This window comes from Symphalangus syndactylus, chromosome 13 (assembly GCF_028878055.3).
Source record: "Symphalangus syndactylus isolate Jambi chromosome 13, NHGRI_mSymSyn1-v2.1_pri, whole genome shotgun sequence".
Taxonomy (NCBI): domain Eukaryota; kingdom Metazoa; phylum Chordata; class Mammalia; order Primates; family Hylobatidae; genus Symphalangus; species Symphalangus syndactylus.
Window position 1 is genome coordinate 76,470,639 of NC_072435.2, and position 27,975 is coordinate 76,498,613.

The 27,975-nt window shown below is 34.4% G+C and overlaps 1 protein-coding gene across 13 annotated transcripts in view; it reads left to right on the forward strand.

The window, feature by feature from the left end:
• ACSS3 (acyl-CoA synthetase short chain family member 3) overlaps positions 1 to 27,975 on the forward strand; it is a 515,807-nt gene that overhangs the window by 377,163 nt on the left and 110,669 nt on the right. For all 13 annotated transcript variants that reach the window (XR_008650037.2, XM_063615114.1, XM_063615116.1 and 10 more), the window contains 2 exons: positions 9,868 to 10,019; positions 22,932 to 23,035. Coding sequence is in view for 12 of the 13 variants with exons in the window: in XM_063615114.1 (XP_063471184.1) it covers positions 9,868 to 10,019; positions 22,932 to 23,035 (256 nt within the window). In the remaining variant the exon portion in view is untranslated. The remainder of the gene's footprint in view (positions 1 to 9,867; positions 10,020 to 22,931; positions 23,036 to 27,975) is intronic.

A 27,975-nucleotide genomic window follows, 5' to 3' on the forward strand; every position in this document is an offset into this window, starting at 1 on the left:
AGCTGATGCTAGCATCTTTTAGATTTCTCCTGTGATTAGTTGTTAAAAATATTTATTTTTGGGTTTATTTTTCTCTTTATGTATGTCTATGTTTTATGTTGGAGCTAGCAAGCTCAGTTATTGTCATAGCTCCATCAACAATATTTATTAATGTCTATTGTCAGCTCCAAATCATGCTAGAAGGTGATGGGGAAGCAGATAAATATCAGATATGGCCTCCCACCAAAGGCTCTGACAATATATATTCAAGGAATTAAGATTAATATGAAGTACAGAGGCTGGGCGCAGTGGCTCATGCCTGTAATCCCAGCACTTTCAGAGGCCGAGGCGGGTGGATCACGAGGTCAGGAGATCGAGACCATCCTGGCTAACACAGTGAAACCCCATCTCTACTAAAAATACAAAAAAAATTAGCCAGGCGTGGTGGCGGGCACCTGCAGTCCCAGCTACTCAGGAGGCTGAGGCAGGAGAATGGCGTGAACCTGGGAGGTGGAGTTCGCAGTGAGCTGAGATTGCGCTACTGCACTGCAGCCTGGTGACAGAGACTCCGTCTCAAAAAAAAAAAAAAAAAAAAAAATTAATATAAAGTACAGAAAGCAAACAAATCAAGACACACCTAAATAACAAACTCTTACACTGTGTAGAAGATGACAATTTCTTTGTAAACTACCCTATGATAAATACTCTACATTTAACTCTTGCATGCTGGCTCAAAAATATGCACTAGGTTTTTAAGGGATGTTTGCAACTAGTAGATAGGGAGAACTTTGTGAATGAGACAATAACAATTAATAATAACTATTATTGATTGTTGAGTGATCAGAACTCTTCTAAGCACTTTTTATACATTGTTTTAATTATAAGTACAAACCCATGATGTAGATATTTTAAGTACCCCATTTACAGCTGTAGAAACTAAGAACAGAGACAGCAAATAAATTTGCCAGTGACACAATGGGGCTGGAGCTGGGATTTGAAACAAGCTTCCCTGGATTCAAAAGCAGGATTCCCTTGCCATAATCCAGAGAGGGACAATTGGGAAGTCCAGTTGGACTTGGACTGTTGTATAGTCCAAGATACATGGCCAGGACTAGAATATCAGTGATCAGAACATTAAGGAGGAGGTTAGGGTGTCAGGTGGCTGTTGTAAGAGATGAAAAGGGAGCTGAAAATAGCTCTGATGTCTTCAGCTAGGACAACCAGTATAATGGCAGTTATCAACTGAAGTACCACAGTAGGAGGAACAACTGGTGGAGAGGGAAGCAATACTTTTTGTTTTGATAACACTGAGTTTGAAGGTTGTACTCAGATGTTCGTATGACATTGCAAAGTAACATTTGATCAAGTTACTCAGGTGAAGATTGAGAACAGAAACTGAGGAAATTCTTGAGGCCGAGGAAGAGAAACTATATAAATTGAGCGTTAGAAATTGGAGCCAACAGGAGAATCAGAAAAGCAAAGTGTACTAAAGAAGGGTGATGAGAAGGTTTTTCAGAGGATAAGGATCAACAGTGCCAAGTGCTACAGAGAAAAGACTAATAAGATAAGTGAAGAGCACTTTGGTGATCAGGGTGTCATTAGCCCCTTTTATGAGGGCAATTTCATGAGAAAATTTGTTGTTTCATTTTTGACATGGAGAAATCTGAGCATGTTTGAAGGTTGTTTTGGGCAAAGAATTGGATGTTATGGAGGGACCAGGTTTCGTGCAACCTCAGTTTGAATTGTAGTATGCATATGGAATAGCCACACTTCACTTCCTGGACAGAAGTCTGGTAGTGTGACTAAGCAAGAACCCATTTAATTTCTCTGCTTACAGCAAAGTCTCATTAATCACAGTGAATAAGAAAAACCTTAATTTGTCCCTCTAGTACAGGATAGCAGAGTGACTGCACATCAGCATGAAATAACTCAGATATGAAAACAGTCCTGCTAGAAGCAATGAGCTATGAGCTGTACTAGGGGTAAATGCTGTCTGTGACTACTGAGAATGTTAAATATGTCAGAGTCCCTAATTTGCTCAGCACTGCATCTGCAGAATTAGCAGTTTCAGTTCTCTGCTTCATTTACTTGACATTAATGCTTCCAAAGGTAAACTATTTTTTAAGGGGATAGACTCTTATCTGCCAGATAGAAACAATGGCTTATTCACTGGGGGTTGGCTTCATTATAAGACCCCAAATTGTCAACTCTCACAGCTAGGAAAAGACAAGACCATTTAGGATACACACCCTGCCCTAGTTTGTTTTATGCTGCTGTAACAATACAACAGATGGGGTAATTTATATAGAACAGAAATTTATTTCTCACAGTTGTGTAGGCTGTGACATTCAAGATCAAGGTGCTGGAAGGTTCTGTGTCTTGTTCCAAGGTGGTGCCTTGTTTCTGTGTCCTCCAGAGAGGGCGACCAGTATATCTTCACATGGCAGAAGAGCAGAAGGACAAAAGAGAACAAACCCACTCCCACAAACCCTTTTGTTTTAGTACCATTTGTCCATTCATGAGAGCAGAGCCCTCCCAACCTAAACATCTTCCAAAAGGCCCCACCTTCCAACACTGTTGCACTGGGGATTCAATTTTCAACACATGAATTGTGGGAGGCATGTTTCAGACCTTAGCACATATATATCTTCAAAAATAATAGATTTATAGATATTTGTGTCTTGGAGCTTTAGCCATGGAGAAATCTCACCTTCTCAGGCCTGGACACAGAGTTGTATCCTTAATTGAAGAAAGGAAATGACTCAAGCCTGAGGAATTGCAACTATGTGGGACCTACCACAAGGAGATAGTGAAGAGGGATTGTCAAAATAGCAAACTGATAGAAAGTATTAATCTGAACCATGTGACATTGCTGATACTTGACTGCTTTGACTTACGAAAATGGTGATTCCCTATGATTAAAGTAATGGGGAGTGGGGAAAGTAGGCAGGTTGGTTGGGGACCTCAGATTGACCAATAAATTGTTGGTTCTTTGAGAATATTTATAGCTCTTTAATAGAAGTGCATTAAAAGGGTAGTCTTGGCAATTTACCTCTCTTATGGAACAGAAAATGAAGGGATGTTATGGTCTCTACATGACAATCTGCAGTCTTGCTTCCTCCAAGCTGTTTCTGAGACCAGTAGAAAATCTTTGAGGAGCATTTTGTGTTTTAAGAGGTTTTCATATACTTCGGCAATTTTTGTTTATAGACCCTTATTAGAATCCCATAGAAGCTATTGACTCCTCTTCCGTAGGAAAATGAACATATGTACATAATTTAATTTCAGAATATCCATGAACTCCTCTGAAGTTCGGGTCAGGAACTCTGTATCTATGAAATTAACATATAATCTTCTCAAGTAGTGATACAACCAGTGAAAACACTGGATGAGAGTGATACTCTTTAAAGGTCTCTGGGTAACACAGAAAGAGCTTCTGGATCAGAGCTAATCCTTCCATCTTTGGAGAAAGGTCAGTTGTACTCAGGGTGCTGTGTCCTATAAATCATGACATTTACGTCCAGTCTAGAGTCTGGTTTATAGGGCAAGGCATAAATAATTAAGGACAATGAAGCATTTGTCCCCAGTAATTTCCTCTGTATATGGTCATAATCAGATTTCAATTATCATTATATTCACTTGTTAACACTTGGATTTAGCTCATTTATTTATAACAAATGGAGAAAATTAGAAACAGCTAGTGTTACATTCTACGCTCATCCATTAGGGCAACCAGGCAGGTTGGTATTGAAAAATAGCCTTGTCTGAGATAATGTCTATCGAAGGACCATGTATCAGTTCTAAATCCTGGCTGCAGATTAGAATAACTAAAACACAACAGTGCTCAGCCCAAATCAAGGCCAATTGAATCAGAATCTCTGAAAGTGTGACCAGACATTGGTTTCATTCAAAATCATCCCAAGAAGTTCTACTGTACATTTAGGGTTAGTAACCACTGGATTTGAGTAGTGTTAGATGGTGGTTTGAATAAGATGGAGAAAGGCAAGATGGCAGCCTGTCCTTACAGGTGAGGCCAACAGAATGATGGTACGTCTCTAGCAAGTAAGAATCAAGGAAGTCAGTCTGATCTGAATCAGATTGTATTTATAAGTAAGTTTTCAATTATTAACGAGCATCTGCCATAACACAAAGTCCTTCATCTGAGAATCTTAAGGCACAGGACAATTATCCCATTTGGCTTTGAAGCGACATAATGTTTTGAAAATTGGAACAAAATAATGTGAGTTATAGAGAAAGGGGCATTGAGAAAGAAAAGGCCCATTTTCGAAGAGATTGTACACCTTCTTTTTTCATGTTTTAAAACTTACGAAAGGGTAAACATTGGAAACCTCACCATCCCCTGTTCGAGCTTTACAATTTATCTCTCTTGAAGGTTGTCAATCTTGTATGTTATAATAGTTAATTCATATATGAGCAATGTCTTTTATTGTTTTTTAATGCAAATGGAATTGTACAAATGTTATGCATACTATTCTGCATTTTGATTTTTTTTTCACTAAATAGTATATCCTGGATAATTGCTAATGTTTTAACAAGTTTTAAGTTTAAATGTTGCTGTCCCAAGCACTCATCCCTTGATAAAGACACATGACCTATAGTAGAAACTCCACAAATGCTATTTCCAGTTTTATCAATCTCCTGAAATAAACAAAACAACTCTCTGCATCACCTGTCTGCTGAAATAAAATTTGCTACTAGTCAATAAAGGATGCTGCTGTCTTCACCTTAGAACTGCTGTGGAAACATACCTTGGGTGACATTTCTCAAAAGTAGTGCTCAGAAAGAGACTAAATGTATTTCTAATCCTGCCACAAAAAAAGAGGCAAAAGCAGTTGACTCAAAAAGTTTGGGAAATCACAAGTAGTCTTGACCTCAAGACCTGAAGAAATGGAATCACAGGATTAATCATAGGATTAATAATAAAGCAAATTTTTTGCCCAAAGATTTAACTCTAGTGTTTAATTATAACTTTATTTTGCTAAGTGATTGTATTTCACTGCTTTCCTGTGTTGAAAACTTAACCTCAGTAGCAAATATGTGAGAAGGTGAGACAGTAACTGGTTTTCTAACTGGGGCCTTGTCATCTACAATACATATTAATACAATGAATCATAACTGGTAGAAAAGTACATATGGATGTTAACATTAAGGCATTTTGGTAACTGTTTTGGTTTCTGTTCTTTGTACCATTGTTAGCCACATTATAAATCTTGCTAATATTAGCAATTGATGTTTTATAAATCTCTGAGGTTAAATTTTATAATTTCTAACAGCTGAAAGCTTAGAATTTTGGCTTCGTCATTGTAGACATCCCTCTCTGCCTTTATTACCTAGGAAGCAACTAATAATGTAGACTTAGTTTGGGAGAAAAGAATTCAATAAACAACTGGTAACCACATTGATTTGAGTCTGAGGAGCTTTAAAGTTGATATTTTTGGCTGCATTATTGCTTTGGGTGTATATGTTGTTTGTTTAAAATCCCTGCATTCTTAGAATCTTCTTATTTTTAAATTGAATATTGTCTGGGTTATTGCCCCTTACTGAAAACCAAGTTCTGGAATCGATGTCTTTTTCTTTAGGCAGTTCAGTAGTGTGTTACTGGCTGCTTTTAAAAGGCATTGTGAAGAGATTTTATTGCTTATGTGTGCATGCTTGTCTATGTGTGTGTGCATGTGCATGAAGGCAGGAGAGAATTTTAAATAAAATCAATAAGCCATTGAGTCACTTTTATTTAGTGTTAATAATAAAAGATTCTTACAGGCTTTGCTTCAGCTTTCTGAAGCTACTAGTGGTGGTAGGTACTGAGAACATAGAAGTCCTCTGTTTATTACTGCATTCTTTCTGTTTATTGGACACAAATAGCTTGCAGCATATATTATGCAATTTCTAATAATATTATCCCATACACACACACACATAGACATATACACATCCAAACTTGTGAGAATGTATGTTCCATTAAAGCAGGACCTTATCCAGCTTATTCACAAAATCGTTCCCAGAATATTTATTAAATAAATAAATATACCAGTGTTGCCCACTTTATTATTATTTGTTTGTATGTAAACAATAGTTTCTGATGAAAGATCTTGTTCTATGCTGCATTATATTACCTGAAGTGTTTACATTATTCAACGCTTAATATATACATTAATCATCAGACTATTTTTGAAACAGGTAAGTTCTTTAATATTATAATTGTTTTAATTTAATTTGACATCGAATAGAAGGTCTTAGGAAAGAAAAAACTAAAGTATATAAATATTAAGGTAATTTTAAATAGGAAAACATTTTATTCATAACATTGAATTATCTTCTGGGGAATGGACAGTAAAACACAAAGCAATTGAACTTTTCTATGTTCAATTAACTTATGAATGAACATTGTGAGATTTTATCAATCACTTCTTTACTATTCTAATAGTAATGCTACATTATCATGATTTTTATAATCTGTAAGTATAATATTGATGAAAATTAGTTTGGTACAGAGTCAGAGTTGCAATAGAAGTTAAAATCCTGTATTATAAAAAGTATGATGTAGTTTTTTTACTAATACAGTCATGTATTACTTAACAATGGAGATATGTTCTGAAAAATGTATCCTTAGGAGATTTTATCACTGTGTGTACATCAGAGAGTGTACTTACACAAACCTAGTGGTATAGCCTACTACATAGCTGGGCTGTATGGTATAGTCTATTGCTCCAAGGCTACAAACCTGTACAACATGTTACTGTGTTGAATACTGCAAGCAATTGTAACACAGTGGTATTTGTATAGCCAAATATATCTAAATATAGAAAGAGCGCAGTAAAACTATGGTATCACGCCTCTAATCCCAGCACTTTGAGAGGCCAAAGGCAGGCGGATTGCCTGAGGTCAGAAGTTCAAGACCAGCCTGGCTAACATGGTGAAACCCAGTCTCTACTAAAAAGACAAAAACTAGCTGGGCATGGTGGCAGGTGCTGTAATCTCAGGTACTCGGGAAGCTGAGGCAGGAGAAGCCCTTGAACCCAGTAGGCAGAGTTTGCAGTGAGCCGAGATCCTGCCACTGCACTCCAGCCTGAGAGTGAGGCTCTGTCTCAAAAAAAAAAAAAAAAAAGTCCCTGGTGATCCATGCCCTTTTTTTTTTAGTGTAACAATGGACTGCTAAGACACTCGCTCTTTTAAAACAGCAGACAAAATTTTGCCTATCACAGCAAGTTTACACTGATGTGTGCCTGCTGTATGAGCACATCCCAGCACAGTTATTCTGTCCTTGGAATCCTTAATTCTTTAGGGGCTGTCTCACCCGCTTTAGTATTTCGGGCGTGCACCTGTGTCTTTCTGGCATGCACCTGTAGTCCCAGCTACTTGGGAGGCTGAGGCAGGAGAATTGCTTCAACCCAGGAGGTCGAAGCTGCAGTAAGCCAAGATTGCACCACTGCACTCCAGCCTGCACGACAGAGCAAGATTCTGTCTCAAAAACCACCAAAACAAAGCAAAAACATATGGTATCATAATTATCTAAAACATTGCTATATGGTATAGGTCTGTATTTTTAATATTTGATCTGCCTTTATCATCATTAAACATAAGTAATTGAAGGCACTGTAAAATACTGTGTCCTCCTTGTAGGTGGTCTTACATGTATATCATTTTAATTATGATATTAATATCACCCTTTAGTGAGTAATTATTTTCTCATGACACTGGCACTGTCGTGGAATTCAATTTCAGTTGGCTATAAAATATCTTTCTTCAGTGGAGGTTAAATTATCCTACATTATTGTCTCAGTGCCTTTAGCTTATTGAGAAAATATTGGCAAAATGATTTATTCTTATTTAGCAGGCAAGTAAATGGAAGCATAGACAGGGTAAGTCAGTTGCACAAGATCAATTAATAAATCATTTTCACGTGGGTGAGATCACGTTTTCTAAGTCACAGTGTCATACTCAAGGAACTTATCAGTGCCTGAGACATATCAAAAAAGTAAAAATAAAATGTTTACCTTGTTTGTTAGGAAGAATAAAGTTGCAGACTCATTTCAGACCGATATACTAAAGCCTTCAAAATTTGTGAGTGAAATTATGTACATGTGTTGCCAGGCTGTATTTTGCAGCTTTTTATATTATTTGCATGTGTTGATTTGTATGAAGAGTAATGAAATAAATTGAAATAGTGCTTTAAATAGTTGTGATAATAAAAATGAATTTCCAGCTGCAGGAAATACTTTTTTGGTATTAAAAGAGCAAAACAGAAAGCACTAGAACATAAAACAGATTGAAATAGTTTTTTTTAAGAAAAGAGGAACATAATTACACTAAATAATATTAAAGAAAACCATTTAAAAATAATAATAAAAAACTGTCCTATCAATGAGCTAATCAATGAGTATTGAATCTAAATTATTGGACAACTATCTTTTTTTTTTTTTTTTTTTTTTTTGAGTTGGAGTCTTGCTCTGTCGCCCAGGCTGGAGTGCAGTGGCGCAATCTCGGCTCACTGCAAGCTCCGCCTCCCGGGTTCACGCCATTCTCCTGCCTCAGCCTCTCGGAGTAGCTGGGACTGCAGGCGCCCGCCACCACGCCCGGCTAATTTTTTGTATTTTTAATAGAGACGGGGTTTCACCGTGGTCTCGATCTCCTGACCTCGTGATCCGCCCGCCTCGGACAACTATCTTATACCTCATTTGTAGTCCATTCCTTTTTCTAAATTAAGAAAAAATTAATAGGTCTAACTGTCATGATATCATCATTTTTTTGTTATTCCCTGTTTGGGGACATTGTCGAGTTTGCTACTAGCAAATCCTTTGCTCTTTTTACCTTAGTTCAGTGTTTCCTACATGTCACTTACAGAGTTTCGTGGGAAACTGAGATCGAGAATTTAATCATGGAGGTTTAGGAAATATTAGATACAGTTACCCTTCTCGTAGAAATTAGTAATACATCTTAACCCTTTTAAGGTGTCAAGAAATGATCTAAGATTAGAAAACCCTGTTGCCATTTGTTTACCTCCAACTTCCACAAAAGAGTTTTGGATATATATATATATATCCAAAACATATATTAACATTCCAGGCATCTTGCTTTAGAGACACAGGAAGAGGTAGCAGTGATGAGGATTGATTACGGAAGAAGGGGATGTGGCTTGGCCAAGATAGGTTTTATGGGTTAGTTAGAATGTTTGGAGAGTTACTGACTTATTTCAGTAACTTGCCTATTTTCCACTTTTCAGAAACATCAACTAAACCTTTCTTTGTCTTTTGAATTGTATGGCTTGCCAAATTGTGAGATTTTTATGCATGATTTTCCATTGAACATATACAATGTTATTTTGAGTCTGTGGAAAACATGCACTTTGGCACATCTTATTGGATTATTTTTAATTCATAGGAGTTACTTTTCTTGGAATGAGACATTTAACTGAAAAGGTCATTGCTCAGGCATCACTGCTTTTTCATATTTTTCTTTTTTCTCAAATGTTTTGAGAAATTCTGTTGTCATTTTTAATAGTGATCATGAAAAATACATTAAAGTTCAAAATTCATAACAACCGTATATAGTTTTTTTGGCAAATACGGGAATGTTTTATGTTCTTAATTTGAATGTGATATGTATTTTTAATTCTTTATTTTTCAAAACTTGATGAGGAAAAAATTGTAATTTGAAAGGTTTTAGGATACTATAATGGAGCAAACAGTCTCTCTTATGCCTGGGTATTTGGTTTGCTTTATTTATGATAGAACATGGAAATATTTTAAAACTAAGATTTGTTGAAAACCCCATATTATTAATATTGTTGTGTTAAATGTATAACTATTGAACTGTCAGTGAAATATGAGACATTTTACCCAGTGACATTTTAAATGAATCTCATTGTAGGGGAAGCCTGTGGGAACACCAGATGCTGGCGCTTATTTCCGTGTGCTTGCAGAGCATGGAGTAGCTGCCTTGTTTACAGCACCAACTGCAATTAGAGCAATCCGTCAACAGGACCCTGGGGCAGCTTTGGGGAAGCAGTACTCTCTGACAAGGTGACTGGGATGCACAGGGCAAATGACATTAGAAAGTGCAATCAAAATGAATAAGTGAACATTATATTTTTTTCTGGTACTACAATACTCTTACAGGAAGAGCCAAAAGATTCAGAGTGTTATTAAGAATAACTTGTCTAAATATAATTTTGAAATAGTTGGAATTTTAACTCTGCTTAGAGATTTTAAAATATTATATCATGTTAATTTCAGTTCAAATATTACCAAAATATTTCTTTTTAAAATCACTCTTGTTATATTTTCCTTAAAAGGTAAAATGCCAATTCTGACTTAAAATGCACAGATAGATGGATACAGGTATACTAGCATCTGTCTTTTGAAAATAGAAGAATGGGTTAAATGAAGGGGCAATATTTGAATGCATGTATACAGACAAAATGAAAAATTATAGTCCAAATTAAATATGTCAACAAAGTGAAGAACAAAGAGACTTAGGTAAACACAGAATAATAGTGGGAGACATCAGGACCACACTGACAGTATTCAACAGATCATTGAGGCAAAAAAACTAACAAAGATATTTGGGACTCAACACTCAATCAAATGGACCTAACAGACATCCACAGAACACTCCACCCAACAACAAAAGAATATTCATTCTTCTCATCTGCATATGAGGAATACTCTAAAATCGACCATGTGCTCAGCCATAAAGCAATTCTCAACAAATTAAAAAAAACATACCAGTGACACTCTCAGACCACAATGAAATAAAAATAGAGATTAATATCAAGAAGCTCTCTGAAAATCATACAATTACATGGAGATTAAACAATCTGTTCCTTGGTTACAATCTTACAGATACAATGTACTTTTTTAAGCCGATAAAAACTTAACTTCTGTTGCATACAAAATCTCTAGATTTTCATGCTCCTCATGATGCACAACTTGTTTCTGATGTCAAAATATGCATTTTTTAATATAAAATTACCAATATTTATTTCTAAAAGCTCTTGGAGATACCTGTGTCTTATCTACTGCACAAATGTGAGCTCATATTCAGAGCTAACACTCCTGTTAGAATGATAAAACGTCAATGCCTGTATGTCTGGCTGTCTGAGTTTGTGGTGGAGTTGCATATAAGCATTTCAAATATCCAGCTCTCATTATTACTAAATCATTTTTTTCATATAGCTACCAATTATCACAACAGTTGTCAAATCAGACAAGTAAATAATATAAACCAATTCTGTGAAAAAATAAAAAATTATAATTTATACAAATTAGAAAAGCATTACCTGTATCTGTTTACTATATTTTAAAGCAACAAGGGTTGTTTGAGTTTATTTTTATCCCTCTGGCGCTTAGAATAAAAATTTCAGTTTAGGAGGGAGTTTTTTATTAAATTGGGAAAGCAAGTTGAGGCTGTTAATAGAGAAATGGTTGCTATCTGATTTGTGTATGTATGACTTAAGATTACGCAGGTAAGCCTGAGGCTACATAAATATGAATGTGCCCAAATCTGGAATGATTTTAAATCCTCTAATGATATAGAAAGCAGGAAAGCAAATTAGAAGGATGACATTATTGCTAAGCAAATTTGAGAATAGGATACCTCTAAAGGGAAGTAGATTATATTCACTGGCTAAAAAAAAACATACTTTTTTATTTAGCACTTTTTGAATTTAGAGATATTCAGAGTATCTCTTCTGTGATATGCTTGGTAAAAGATATTGAAAAGTGTTGTTATTGAACAAACCTAAAAATTTAAAGATGATATATATCTCTGACAGGTTAGTAAATAATGAAACTGATCTAGCCTTAGGAATATGAGAATTTTCATATATTATATCAAAATAATATTTATGGTTTCGAGTTTATGTCATTGCTTTAAAAAATATTTCATATGAAGTAGAAGTAATTTAATAGGGAACTATGCATACATTTATATTTTAACTTTTATTGAGGTATACTTACAGAAAAGAACATAAATCAGAATTTTAAAATTATAATTACTACAATGTGAACACATCCATTGAACACATCCAGATCAAGAAATAGCACATATCCTGCATCCCAGAAGCCCTCTCTTTTGTCCTTTCCCAACCATTATCTCTTCTTGGCTTCCCAAAAATATGCCTTATCCTGACCTGTATCACTGTATATTAGTTTTGCTTGTTTTTTTGAACTTGATATAAATGGAATCATACAGAATGTATTCATTGATACCTGGCTTCTTTTTCATTTACTTAATGCCTTGAACTTCATCCATAACGTTGCTCGTCAAAGTGGTTCTTGCATTTTGATTGCTGATTAGATCACTCTTCATGAATATTTCAGTTTATTTACCTATTTTGCAGTTGAAATAATTTTTAATTTTATTTTTTAAGTTGGCAGATACAGTCATACATTTACTCTGTACAACATGATGTTCAATTCCAAAGTATAGATACATTGTGGAATGACTATACCTAGCTAATTAACACATGCATTACCTCACATAGTTATCATTTTTGTGGTGAGAACAGTTTACATTTATTCTCTTAGCATTTTTCAAAAAGAATATATTAACTTTTGTTATGATGTTATTCCCAAGTCATCTTGGAGTTATTCCCCCTATTTAACGGAAATTTTGTAGCCTTTGGCCAATACCTCCCAATTACCCTCTCCCCCTCCAACCACCCTAGCTTCTGGTAACCACCATTTTATTCTCTATCAGATCAGCAGTTGAATGCTTTTTTGATTGTTTCTAATTTTTTGACTCTTATACAGTTGGAACATTAATAATACATGTCTTTTTGGTGTCCATACACATATATTGCTGTTGAGCATATATAACTAAGGTATAATGGCTACATTACAGGGTATGTCAAACAGTTTTCCAAGGTTATTCACCAATTTACACACTCACTTGCAGTGTGTAATTGTTCTAGAGTTTCCATGTCTTCACCAGAACATGATATTTTCAGTATTTTAAATTCTGGCCATTCTGATTGTCATGTAGTGATATCTCATTATCATTTAATTTGCATGTCAAAGTTATTAATGAGGTTGATCACCTTTTAATAATTTTTTGGCCATTGAAAGATCTTCTTTTATAACATGCTAATTCAAGTCTTTTGCAAATTTTATTTTCTCTTTCTTGTTAATTTGTAGGAGTTTTTCATACTTTATTTTGGATCCAAGTCCTTTACTGACTTATATGTATTATAAACAATCTTCTCTAACTTCTGACTTAAATTTTCCTTTTACCATCACAATGGTGACTTCTGATAAAAAGATGTGCCTTCGTATCAATAGTTTTCTTTTTGATTACTGCTTTTCAAGTCTTAAGACATAGGTGTTTTTCCTGTATTTCATTTTCTAGAAATTTTATTGTTCATTTTACCTTTCATACTTACAACTATAATCTATCTGGAATAGATTTGTATGTATGACATGAAGTAAGAGGCTGAGTTTTATTTTTTTTCCTTATGTATATCCATTTGATCCATTTCAATTTATTTAAATGACCGTCCTTTTCTCACTGCTTTGCAGCAACACTTTTGTCATGACAGTGCCTACAAATACCTGGTTTCTTGATTCTATTCTGTTCCATCAGCCTACTTGTCTGTATTCACATTACTCTTACTTGTCTTTAGCACTATAGATTTATAACAGATCTTTATCTACCATTAATATATCAAGCTTGTTCTTTTTCAAATTTGTTTTGAATATTCTTGGCCCGTTTTATTTCTAAGCAGATTTTAGTATCAGCCTAGCGGTTTCAAACACAAAAACAGAGAGAGAGAGAGAGAGAGAGAGAGAGTTTACATTGAGTTTACAGATTGATACAGTGAAAATGTCCATGTTAACATGTATATCGCTTTGTTTATTTAGGACTTTAATTTCTCTCATAACTATTTTTGGCTTACTGTGTGAAAATCTTGCATGTCTTTTTATATTTAAGAAACTTTATTTTTATGCTATGGTCAATGGTATTGTTTACATTTGCATTGTTTGGTCCTGATATAACAACATGTAACTGTTTTTGTATGACCTACTTTCTGAAGATCTTTTCCAAGTCACTTATTAATTGTAGTAGTTTTAATGTATGTATGTATGATTGTATTATGTACAGAGTCATGTAGTTTGAGAAAAGTATCGATTTTATTTCTTCTTTTATGCCATTTATTTCTTTTTCTTACTTTATTCCTAGGATCCTCCAGTAAAGTATTTAATAGAATTGGTGGTAAAGCTCATTTTTGTCTCATCCAGATTACCAGGAAGAAAGCTTTCAATATTCGTTTTTAAGGAAAATGATTTTAGCGTGTTTTGTTATTAACATATTGTTTGTTTGAAGAAAAGCTATCAAATTAACAAAGTTTCTATTTTTGGTGTTTGGGATTTTATCTATGTTTTTTCTTCATCTTCTGATGACCATATGACTTTTCCCCCTCTTGTTCTATTAGGAGTTAATGTGGTGAATTATAGTGACTGATTTTTTTTAAGTGTCAAATAATTCTTAACAATCTTGAAATAAATGTGTCTTGGTTAATATATTATGCTTTTTAAACATAGCTGAATTTAATTTGCTGACATTTTGTTGAAGATTTTTTTTTGGTAGACCTTGTTTTTAGAGCAATTTTAGATCACAGCAAAATCTTGTGGAAAGTTCGGAGCTTCTATATATCTTATGTTTTCATACATGCACAGCCTCCCCCACTATGAACATCTCACATTAGAGCTGTATCTCCTTTAAAATTGATGAACCTATGTTGATACTTCATTATCATCCAGAATCCATAATTTAAATATATTTTCATTCTTGGTATTGAACATTCTATGAAGTTTAACAAAAGTATTATGACATGTATCCATCATTATAGCATGGTTTTACCTGCCCTAAAAATCTTCTATGCTCCACTTGTTATTCCCCCCTTCCTTTCTATTTTTGGAGGTTTCTTTAAAATCTAGATTTTTAGTCAAGACTGATCTCTTATTTTCCTTTCTTATACTCTTACTGGTTTTGGTTTCAGGGTTTTGCTGCTTGTCTCATAAAATGGGCATGGAAGTCTTTTTCCCCACTATTATCTGGAAGATTTTATGTACAATTAGTTTTATTTAAATGTTTTGAAGTATTTAAAAATCAAATAAAACCCTCTGGGCCAGAAGTAACATTATGGGAATGTTTTTAAGTTATGAATTCAATTTCCTGTGATGCAGACTGCTTCTTAAATCTGTGGCTTGATATCTTTCACTTATTTTCGAAACTTTTCCGTCTCTTCAAATACTTCTTCTACTTTATTTTCCCTTCTTAAACTTTTATACTTTAATGACACATATGTTAGAACTTTTTACCATATCACCTATATTTCATAGGCTCTATTTGATAATTTTTCTGCTTTTTTTTCACAGTTGCAGTTAGATGATTTTATTGTAACCTCTAGTTGTATCTAAACTTCCATTGAGTTTATAATTTCTTAACATTTTTCAGTTTAAATATTTTCATTTGATTCTTTATTATAATTTCCAGTTCTCTGCTAATATTCTACATATATTTCCTGAACATATTCATCCGAGTTATATTTAAGTCTATAGCAAAAATAACTGATTTTATATGTGTCTTTCTAATGTCTCTTTTTTCTCTTGAGAGTTTAATCATATGGTCTTGTCTTCCATTATATCACTGTTATAAGAAAGTAGCTATCTTGGCCGGGCCCGGTGGCTCACGCCTATAATCCCAGAACTTTGGGAGGCCGAGGTGGGTGGATCACGAGGTCAGGAGTTCGAGACCAGCCTGGCCAACATAGTGAACCCCCATCTCTACTAAAAATACAAAAAATTAGCCAGGCATGGGGGCGGGTGCCTGTAACCCCAGCTACTCGGGAGGCTGAGGCAGGAGAATGGCTCGAATCCGGGAGGCAAGGTTACAGTAAGCCGAGATCATGCTCTTGCACTGCAGCCTGGGCGACAGAGCAAGACTCCATCTCAGGAAAAAAAAAAAAAAAAAAAAAGAAAAAAGAAAATAGCTATATTGAGATACCGGATGTTTTAATATCCCCACAGAGTGATTCTTATTCTGACAGGCAATTGTCTTAAGGGAAGAACACTTCTATTCAATTAGGAATGGAGCTGATTTGAAGCTAGGTTCCAATATTTGAGAGGGTTGGTTTCTTTCCAGTTTACCTCCATTATTAGGTATACCTCTCCAGGTGTGCAAACTGAATACCTGGATGTTTTATGTCACTTTTTTTCCATTGTGAGTTTTAATCTTCGATTTTCCTTTCCCAAGAAATTATTATGACTGGATTTACCATTTAGTTTCAATGCCTGTCAGTCAGCCACATAGTTTTTGTTCACTTTCTCAGCTCTTCAATTACTGTTTCCAATTAGCAAGTGTCCCAAGAAAGAAAGCAGGAAGACAATCAGTCATATGTCTCTCTACATTTTTCTTTTCAGCCTTTTGATGCCTTAAGTGCTATTGCCTTTGAGTTCTCTGATGTATTCAAAAGGTATTTCATTTTTATATTTTTTCCAGCTTGTTTGGTTGTACTTGAGAAAAAGAGAGAGATAGAGGGTTGTACTTGAAAAAGGGAAAGAGAGAGAGAGATGAGAAAGAGAGGAGAAATTGTTGGGCAAAATTCTAGTCAGCCATTGACAGAAGAGTCAAATACATGTGTAATATTAACACTAGCATCTTTACATTTTAAAAGTGAATTCTAATGGGGAGCAAATAGAATAAAATTGAATGTAGGGAAAAGGAAGATAACCACAGGTATATTGATGGCAAAAAATAATGATAATCTGTCGTGTGAACCAGAAGTCGATGAGGCATCACTGAAATAATCTATTTTTATTTAACATCTGTTGGCACGAGTGAAGAGTAATTTTTGCTTGTTTGGTAGTTTATGGACCTTGAAGGAAATATTCACTTTTATTTTTTATTTTTTTTTCCCTCACTTTATTCCCTGAAAATTCTTCATCAGATTTGTCTTTAGCTTATTATTCATTTCTATTTTGGACCAAAATTAATTTGACAACATTATCATTTTTCTATTTCCCTTTTGCTCAATTTTCAGCTTCATTTTAGTCTTGAGTTGTGTTCAATTTTATATAAAATTGGGGAAAGGTGCATAGGTCTTATGCCCATTCATTTTCTCTCCTCTCCTTTTTTTCTATTCTGAATATTATTTTGTTTAGTTTATAGTATTACAGATTTTAAAGTAGATAAATCTTTCCATGTGTTACCATCATCAGAAATTATCTACACATTTAATAGTCAATAATAATCTATGACAGCATTCTCCAAAAAACCAATCTCTACAATATGATAGGCACATGTGATTATTAAACTCTTGAATTGGGTTAGTATTACTGAGAAATTTATATTGTAAGTTTTTTTTTTTTAATTTTAACTAATTTAAATTTTAAATGGCCACATGTGGCTAGTAGCTACTATATTGTACAGTGAGATCTAGAACATATATAATTAACTTAGGTAAATTTACCATCCAGAGGGCCCAAATTACTCTACAAAAATGTCTAATTTTAACTTTTGTAAAATGTATATTTACACAAAATATATTTTTGAATTTTCCACTGTAGGCATTTATTCTTTTGTATTATTAATAAAATAATGTCAAGGTCATTAATGAGGAATTTAGCTGTTGAAAAGGTTACTATTCTTTTTTTTTTTTTTTTTTACAAACTGCTATACTTCTTGAAACAATAAGAAGATACGTGATGCCTAAGATAACTATAAAATATAGATTTATACTAAGATTTGTTGTTTCAATTATTATCATGGTTACAAAAAGGGCAAATCACTTAGTGTCGTTTTGTTTACTAAAAGGAATTGAGAGTTAAATTATATTCGATTAAATATTTATGATATTATATTGTTTCATTAATTATATCTTATTCCTAAATTTTATTTAGATTTGTATTCTGTTTATGTTCATTAGTATTATACAATTAGCAGTCTGTAACTGATAAAATAACAATAACTTTTTGATAGTTTGAGGAATTTTAATACAAAAATAAATGGATAGTTTCTAGCATATTTAGGGAAAGAAGTCATCCATATTAAAGACTTTGACATTTTTCTAAACCACTAATGATCTCACAATTTTTCCTTTGCATTCAATAAATAGTGAAGTGATTTTAATGGAAATGGAAGAGATTTTTCTGACTTTCAGAGACGAAACCACTTTTATCATCCATTGTGGAATATTGTACCTTTCAATTTATTAGTGCCAGCATGACGATTGCTATAATAGTGATATTAAAAAGAACAGTAAACAAATTTAGGAACAAAAGCAATAGGAATATACTACAAAAACATAGTAATAAATACTAAGTTTTAAAATATATAATAGTGAAATTTGCCATCAGATAAGTTTATTATTCTAATCAATTACTTAGATTAATTGTCGTTTATGTGGTAGAGGATGGGGGATAGTAAAAAAACTACAACTTGCAAAAATGCTGGTAATATAAAGATATCAGGTGTCCCTGAGTTTGCTAAAAATCTGTATTTTAAATTTTTAATTGACAATGTTGTACATCACGTTTTTAATAGTTAATATTTTTGAAGTTCTCAATCTCTAGTTTCATATATAAGCCAAAGACATGGGCATTTGAATGATCTAGATTTCTTTAAACTAATTTATGGCTTAACAGGCATTGGAAATGCGATATTAAGACCTGTAAAATTATTCGTTTTGGTTGCTCTTTGCCTACACTGCAGGGATCAGCCAAACCTATCATTTTATAAATCTTAATGTGTTATCTAAATGTATAATGTCTTTCATCACAGAAGTTTTCTAAAATATCAGAAAAGTGTTTGAAAAACATATGATTAAAAACATGGCCCTACTTTTCAGTCCTAGGATTATCAACATTATGGCCTTTATATTTTTCATTTTGTCTTGTTTTTACATAGCATTTAAAGTTATAGGTGTATCAACCTCATTTTAAACATAAAAACTTTACACTAATCTTTGTTATACTTTAACCTACTTTTAATAATTTAATGTTTAAATAATTTTTTCATTCTGCTATAACAGTTCCCTCAGATGAGGTCATTTTTGATCATAAAATTTCAATCTCAAATTAGAAATATATACATTTGATTACTTAAATTTTATCTCAAATTGCAAATGCATATGTAATTTGTCAAAAAAATTGTGTGCTTTTTTTTCCCTAGTCTCTGCCTCTTATTCATTCTCTTCCTTGCTCTCCCATTTTCTTCCTTACTTTTTATCCCCCTTCCTTGCTCTCAAAGGTTTAAAGATTACCCTAGCAGCATTGCATACTGTTAGAGGGTACTCACAAAAATTATTCAAATAATTTCTTAACAAAGACTAGTAATAGGTTATTCTCTTATCTGAAATTTAAAATGATGCTTCTGTGTCTATATCAGGACATGTAAATTTTACCTTTGGCATTTATTCTTCTAAAGATAGATAATTTTGAATACGCAGTTGAGAAATATACCAGTGGGCAGCTACTCAAATATTATTTTTGACTGTGGATTGTACCATTATGTGCAGCACTGTAACGATGCCTAATTATTAAACCAATCATACTCTAAATTTTGGAAATCTGTTGAGGTAACAGTTTACTTATAAAACATTAAGTAATAGATTGTCTTAGCTGCATTCCGTGACACTTGCATACCCACGCATATGCTTGCATACCCACACATATGCATGCATACGGATCCATGTCAGAATAAATTATTAGCACAATGATTTGAGCAGGAATTGAGTGTATAGTATTAAATTAAAATTTTTCTTCATCCAAGCCAGTGTAAGAATTCTGTTGCTTCTTCAGAAAGTCATGGTCTACCTCTACACTGTCCCATATGGTAGCCTCTGGCCTCATGTGGTTATTGAACTATTGAAATACCCTCACGTGGCTATTGAGCTCTTGAAATGTGGCAAGTCCAATTTGAGATTTGGTATTTAAAAAAGACTGGAAGATGTCTCACCAGTAATTTTTATATTCATTGCATGTTGAAATAATAACATTTTGGATAGATGTATTTTAATAAAATATGTTATTAGAGCTAATTTGACCTTGTTCTTTTTTTTTTCTCTGAATGTGACTACTAGAAAATTTTTAACTAGATATATTTTTTGGATTTGTAGCTCACATTATATTTCCATTGGACCATACCAATTATATTAGCCCATTTTGCATTGTTGTAAAGGAATACCTGAGGCTGGATAATTTATAAAGAAAAGAAATTTATTTCGGCTCATGGGTCTGCAGACTGTATAAGAAGCACAATGCCACATCTGCTTCTGGTGAGCCCTCAGAAAGCCTACAATCACGGTGGAAGGCTCAAGGAGAGCAGGCACCTCACATAGCGAGAGAGGAAGCAAGAGGGAGGAGAGGAGATGCCTGGCTCTTTAAACCAGCTATCATGTGAACAAGTAGAGTAAGTGAGAACTCACTTATTACCATGGGGAGGACACCAAGCCTCTCCACTAGGCCCCACCTTCAACACTGGGGGATCACATTTCAACATGAGATTTGGAGGGAACAGAGATCCTAACTATATCACCAATTTAGTTCATCCTCATGGCTCCAACTACATTACTGCAAAAAAATAAAATGTAATAAGATAATTTTATTCTCTGAATATCTTTATATTAGCAGATGATGGTTTTTTTGGTATTTTCTCAGAAAACAAATGTGGATTAGTAACAGCACATTGGATGTTTTATCACAATTTAACTAAAACCTCTTTTGACACCCTTATAGATATAAAGTATCATCTTCTATAGATGAAAATTACCATGAATAATTCTAGGTGATTGCACTTCACATATAGACATCATTTATCAGTGATTCATTTATACTCAGAAATTAATTATTGTGTATTTTCAATAGCTATTTAAAACCTCTATTTTCTGTAGAATAACTAAACTGTTACTTTTTTGTCACTATTGCGGTCAAATGCACCTTCAGGGCCAAGATTATCTATCAAAGTTGGGGAAGATGTTAAAATAAAATTGGTAACATGAGAACTTGAAAATTGTATTTGTTTTGTGGCCCATCTTCTATTGAAGTTCATGCTATCCCTTTGTAATACTCTCTCCCCACTCTTCAGACCTCCCTTTAGCCTCTTTAATCAAGAAGTCACAGACTTTCTTTTTACTCTCCACTGCTATGATCCTTGAGTGATTTTTAATACTATCTTGAAGAGAATCCTTCTATCAAAATACTCTTATTTCCCTCTGTGTCTTTCACTGTTAGACCTTCTCAGCTACCATAAACACTATCATCCTTCAGAACAGACACATTTTCAAGATCTCTAAGTTTGAAATTGCCTTCTGTCTACATGACACCCTATTTTTCTCACCTGGCCTTCATTTTCATCAAACTTTTTCTAATGTGACTTCTAGTCATTTACCTCTCATTTTTCCTTGTATTTTTCTTTTATTCTGGTTATTACTGCCTTGCCTTCCTATAATTCCTGCCTAGTCTAGAGTTTACAGACAGCTTTTCCAGCATCGATTTCCCATCCCTTGTATCACACCCCAATCTGTGCTACCTCTGCTTAGCCTCCCAGGTCACTGATTGAGTCCTTAAAAAACAACTGGCTGTTCTCAAGTCTTTACACATTTATGTTGTGCACTGAAAATATCCTAGAATAGTAATTCCAGAATTTTGCTCTCCTCAGGTCACTGTTCTTTTTTTCTCAATTTCCACACTCTAAGAAACCAACATGACTCTTCTTTCACTTAGAAGAATAAGTCAAACTGGTGTTAATTTTGCTAACTCCTCTCCTCTGTACTTTATCATTCTGAGCATCTAGAAATGTTTAAATACCTAAATATTTCATGTACTTTGATTGGTCTTGGGGTTATAAAAATACATATTCCTAAGGAGCTCATAGTGCAGTGTGGGAAATAGACAAAAACAAAAGAATTCTAGAATGAGATATATGTTTATAGCAAAGACAGAAACAGAATGTTATTGGAACATAGGAGTGGAAGTATTTGAATCTCCATGAATCTTTATGAAATGATATGAAAAATTAAGGGAATAGTAAAATACAGTACATTGTTCAGGGTCAGTAGACAGGTTTTTGTTTGTCAACTGTTTGTGTTTTACTTTGATGATAAATGAATTAATTCTTCACACACACACACACACACACACTTTTTATATACGTATAAACAGGTCTTGAGGGCATTTGAAAATGAAAAAAAAAAAAAAACAAAAACACAAACACCCATGCTCTCAATGAACCACTAATGGGGTCAACACAATTGTATTTTTCTATTTCATTTTTTCCATTCTGCGGCATGGTTCTGCCAAAGATGGTTATTCTCCTTCATCTTTTAGTACTCTTGTATTCCTTTTGATTGAAGAACCTTTTTGACTTCCAAGGCCACAATGGCATTTACTTCTTCACCAGCTATTTCTCCTACATATGTCCTTCGAATAGGAAAAATACATACTTGAAATTAGAGTAATCTTTATCAGAGGAACTCACAAGAAGGAACAAATTCATATTTATAAGAATATTTGCTGCCTTAGCCGATACTTACGTATGTATTTTTTGTGTATATCCTTACTTAGAATATAGCAATCAAATTTGGAGCTAAAATTAGCAGGGACAATGTCAAGGTGAAAATATTTTATCTTTGATCATTAGATGAACATGACAGATCAATTACAGAGATCAACTCAATTGCTCTTTTAAAAACTGAAAAGCACTAGCTCTGAATTCTACTTTGGAAGTACCTCATTCCAATTCTGTGATGTGTGTTTGGTTACATTTGGGCCCAAACAAGAAATGACTCTCATCGTTATACAGTCTGATGTATTGGTTATATTGCTGTATTCCTCTGACATAATGAGTGTGGTTAACCAATGTTTTTAAAATGTAAATACAATTATTTAGATTTATTTTCCAGGAATAATTTGAATTCACTGTCTCATATTCAGGTTCAAAACATTGTTTGTGGCTGGAGAACGATGTGATGTAGAGACCCTGGAATGGTCCAAAAATGTCTTCAGAGTACCTGTCTTAGACCACTGGTGGCAAACTGGTGAGCATTTTCCTAGTATGTACATAAATATTAAAGAAATGTTCCAAAAGGCTGCAAGGATTGGAGGAAACTTTTGACCTATGACCAGCAGATCAGACACAAACTCAGGATTCGAGTGGTTCAGGTTTCAGTAAAAATAAGCATTTTTTATTGTTGTGTTATTAATAATGTCTTCATAAGTGACATTGATGCCACCATTCTCTTGGTCCCTAGGTATAAAGCACTAAAGACCTCTTTATCTTCTCTTCTTTGTTTCTTATATCTGGTAAGTTACTAAGTCTCAGACTTTCCTTTGAAGTGTCTGTTGGGTTCATTCCACCTTCAGTATTCCTCTTGCCTTTGAGCTCTGGCAGCTGCATTATCCTCTGTCCTGATTTAAAGTTTCCTAATCACTCATCTCTGTTCTCTCTGCTTTTTGATACAACCTGCACACTGCTCCCAGAGTCCTTTTATGAAGCCCTGTTCCTCTCGTAGGACTCTCTGGCCACCTTCTTGTGTTCTATAATATCTAATATATTCTGCCTAGCATTAAAGGCAGAGAAATTTATTTTTCTTCAAAACAATTGTCATTACATATGTAATTTATTCATTTAGTTTATTTTGTTTATTCTCTATAGTCCTCCCTCTAAGTGTTCCCTGGGAAACAAATTTTTATATTAAATGGATCAACTACAAACTTTGGAATAAGCAGACAACCACCACCACAATAACTCTTTCTGCTTCTTCTTTTGAGGGATGGCTATATATATGAGAATGGGTACATTGTCTAGAAGCCATTTACCTCCTCACAAAGTACAGAGATTTAAAAAAATTTGACTCACTGAAAGCAGCTATGATCCATGGGACCCCTACAACCTTCCTATGTACATATTTTATTTCAGTCCCACTTAGTTCAATGAATTAGATCAACCTTTTTATATACATATTTTCAGTATTCTCACCTTCTCTGCATCTGGGGCAGAATATCAAATTTGGGTTAAAAATTAGTAAGATTACTTTGCAAAAAATTAGCTCTGATTGTAGAAATGATTTTCATGTAAAAGATTAACTGAATGACTAAGCCTCAAATTCAGTGTTTGATACTTCAGAAATTTCTGATTGTGACAAATTATACTTTTTATATTATCTCCTTGAATATTGTTCTTTAAAAATGTGTTTTCTGGCTGGGCACGGTGGCTCACGCCTATAATTCCTGCACTTTGGGAGGCAAAAACAGGCAGATCACTTGAGATCACTTGAGGTCAGGAGTTAGAGACCAGCCTGGCCAACATGGTGAAACCTCATCTCTACTTAAAATACAAAAAATTAGCCGGGCGTGATGGAGCATGCCTGTAATCTCACCTACTCGGGAGGCTGAGAATTGCTTGAACCCGGGAGGAGGAGGTTGCAGTGAGCCAAGATCCTATCATTGCACTCCAGCCTGGACAACAGACCAAGAGTCTGTCTAAAAAAGAAAAAATGTTTTCTACATCCTTTGTAATATGAAATATAAAATGAATAATCAGAGCAGAGGACACTTTCCTTACATAAGATGAAAATCAGAAAGAAGCTTTCTATTCCCTCCAGTTTTATTTACTAATGGGAAAATTATTTAAACTCAGATTTGTAACTCTTTAGAAAATACAAAGTATAAGAATGAATTTCGAGAACAATCAATGCTATGTGTAGAAATACATAAAAACAAGTGAAGATATTGCATCTGCAAGAAGAATGTTTATAGTATTTATGTATCCCCTATTAGCCAGGAAAGTTTTAACAGTTATTTTCTTGGTCATGAACTGGAAAATGTTTTGTCACCTTTAAGATAATTTCTCTTATCTGGTCAAAATGGGGGACTACTTCCCACACAAACGTGACCTGATACAAATGCTTGCAGAAGAGTTCTGTTTTTCCCTCTTCAAGGCGACTGTGCCAAAACTCACTGAAGAAAACTAGCACATTCACAAATAAAATTATAAAATTCTTTTACTTTTTCTATGGACACCTTTGTACATAATAGCCTGTGTGGATGTATGTAGTTAGTATATTCAGGCTTAGAAAAAAGGTCACTGAAGCCTGTGACAGAAGCATATGAGGTCCCTGGTGGATACTGAGTTCCATGAGAATTTGCAATTTTTCTTTAATGCATTGTTCCAAGGGAATTAATAGCTACATTGTGTCAATGTGCTGTCACTGTAATCAGGTTGGAGTGACTGTTAATTGCCATGGAAAACATGTGGATTTTACTAATAAAATGAATGATTCTTTCCATTTCCATTGTCCTCGTCCCGTTTGTTTTTACAGCCTTTGTTTGGTATTCTGTCCTATTAAACTACACAAATATATTTGGATGGGTAGATAGGTAGCTAGTAGCTAGATCGCTAGATCATTCTGTGCTTTGTAAAATAATTTCACTATAGGTAATGCAGAGATTGGTTACTAACAGGAAACTAGTTAGGATCTCTATTCATTTGCATAGAAAAAATCAATTTATCATTTTTAAAGTTGTATGTTGTGGTAAGTAGTTATAAAATGATACTGAAGGGCTGGGCGTGGTGGTTCAAGCCTGCAATCCCAGCACTTTGGGAGGCCAAGGTGGGCAGATCACAAGGTCAGGAGTTTGAGACCAGCCTGACCAACATGGTGAAAACCCGTCTCTACTAAAAATACAAACAAATTAGCCAGGTGTGGTAGTGGGTGCATGTAATCCCAACTACTCGGGAGGCTGAGCTAGGAGAATGGCATGAACCCGGGAAGTGGAGCTTGCAGTGAGCCGAGATCGCGCCACTGCACTCCAGCCTGGGTGATAGAGCGAGACTCTGTCTCAAAAAAATAAATAAATAGGTAAATAAAAATAAAAATAAAAATAAAATAAAATAAAATTTCAACTATTCTTTCTTAAGGTGCTATCAAATTGATGTTTGATTCTGGGGGAAAGGACAAGTATGTTATGAGTTATTATGAAATCTTACAAAAAGAAAAACATCTGGTATTTCAAGTGCATTCATGAGTTTCCTAGTTTTGTATGTCAAATAGGTGGTGGTACATTTCCCCAAGAAGTATGCTAGGAAACACCTGTTTAAGAGAAGGTTAGCTTTAACCAAATAATACTTTGCTTTATTTCAAATTTCAAGTTTTCTACAGGGTCCCTTTTTCTTGTTATTGACTTAGAAGTTGATATTTTTTACATACTTGCACACTTTTATGAGCCTTTCATATAAATTCATATGTATATGAATAATTCATGAATTTACTCTCTGATTACATTGATACATGTGTACAAATGAGCTGCTTAGAAACTGTGATGTGTAATTTGAAATTAGTAAGGGATATGTTAAGTAACGAAAACATATGAATAAAAAATAAGTAGTTCCTGTGACTTGAGTTGTAAGAAGGGACTCTGCAGTCAATTCCTTTATATGAGCATGTTTTGTTAATCAGGGTTCTCCACAGAGACAGAATTTGTAGATATAGATACAGATATATGAGAGGATACTTTTTAGAGAGATTGGCTGACATGATTACAGAGGCTGAGAAGTCCTGTAATAGGCCATCTGCAAGCTGGAGACCCTGGAATTCTGGTAGCATGGCTCAGTCCAAGTCCAAAGGCCTCAGAATGAGGGAAGCCAATGAATGATGTCACTCTTAGTTTAAGACCAAAGGCTTAAGAACTCAGGGGGCCCCTTGTACAAGTTCTGGACTCCAAAGATGGGGGAGCCTGGAGTTGTTGTCCAGGGATAGGAGAAGAAGAGTGTATTCCAACTTCAGCAGTTGGATGCACACATTCACCTTTCCTCTGTTCTTGTTCTTTCTGGTCCTGCCTGCTTGGTTGGTGCCCACTCGCACTGAGGAAAGATCTCCTCATCTTGTCTGCTCAGACTCACATATTAGTCTCTTCTGGAAACATCTTCACAGACACAACCAAAAATAATGCTTTACCAGATTGCTAGGTATTTCTTAATACAGTCAAGTTGACACCTAAAATTAACCATCACACATTATTATTGTTACTCTAGTGCAACTTGTATTAGTACCAACTGATATTAGTGACTAACATCCTCTTTATTTCATGAAAAAGGCATTCTTTTATATCTGATTCAAATAATATCTAATAATCTAAATTGAGAACTAATCTGTAGAAAATACAAGCACAGATTAGCACCCTCCACCCTGCATAGGAACATTTTAATGAAGAATTGTTGCTGTTCAGCACCACTGAAGCATGAATCTCTTGCTTCGGAATATAATAATGTAAATATTTAATGCCCTCATGAAGGAAATTGGTCTTGTCAAGTTTAGAGAGGAGAGTTGTCTCTATTTGTTTCTAAATCTGTATAAAAGCCAAATTGTCATTCACCCAGATGTATTATCTTCACAGTAACTCATCCATAAAAAGATTTAAAACATCTAGATTATTGACCGAATTTTTCATTTTCTTTTTTACCCAGAGATAGAGAAACAGAGGTTTTACAATCATAATTTAAAAAGGCAAAACAGAAATATAATGGTTTCATTAAAATATGGTAATCCATGTGCCAAAAAAAGAAATGAACAGCCAGAACTTCCTTATCCTCAGCTGTACGATCCCCAAATAAAACACTATATTGTTACAGAGGTGAGACAGGAAGCACAATTTTAGAAGAAAAGAACTGTCAGTGCAGTGCATGGTGGCCTTTGCAGGATTTTTTTTTCTTGTGATTTAAGATCACTGTAAAGGAATTATTGTTTTTATGAGTAAATGAGCTGGTACAAAAAAAAGATTTGTTAAAGTTCAGAGACTTACTATTAAATCCTAAACACAGTAGATCTATTTTTTTCTATCTTTCCTTCCTCCTCTTCTTCCTTCCTTCCCTCCCTTCCTCCCCTCCCTTCCTCCCTCCCCCCTCGCTCTCTTCCTCCCTTCTTTCCTCCTTACCTCTCTTCCACCCTTTTTCCCTCCCTCTCTTCTTTTATTTCTTCTT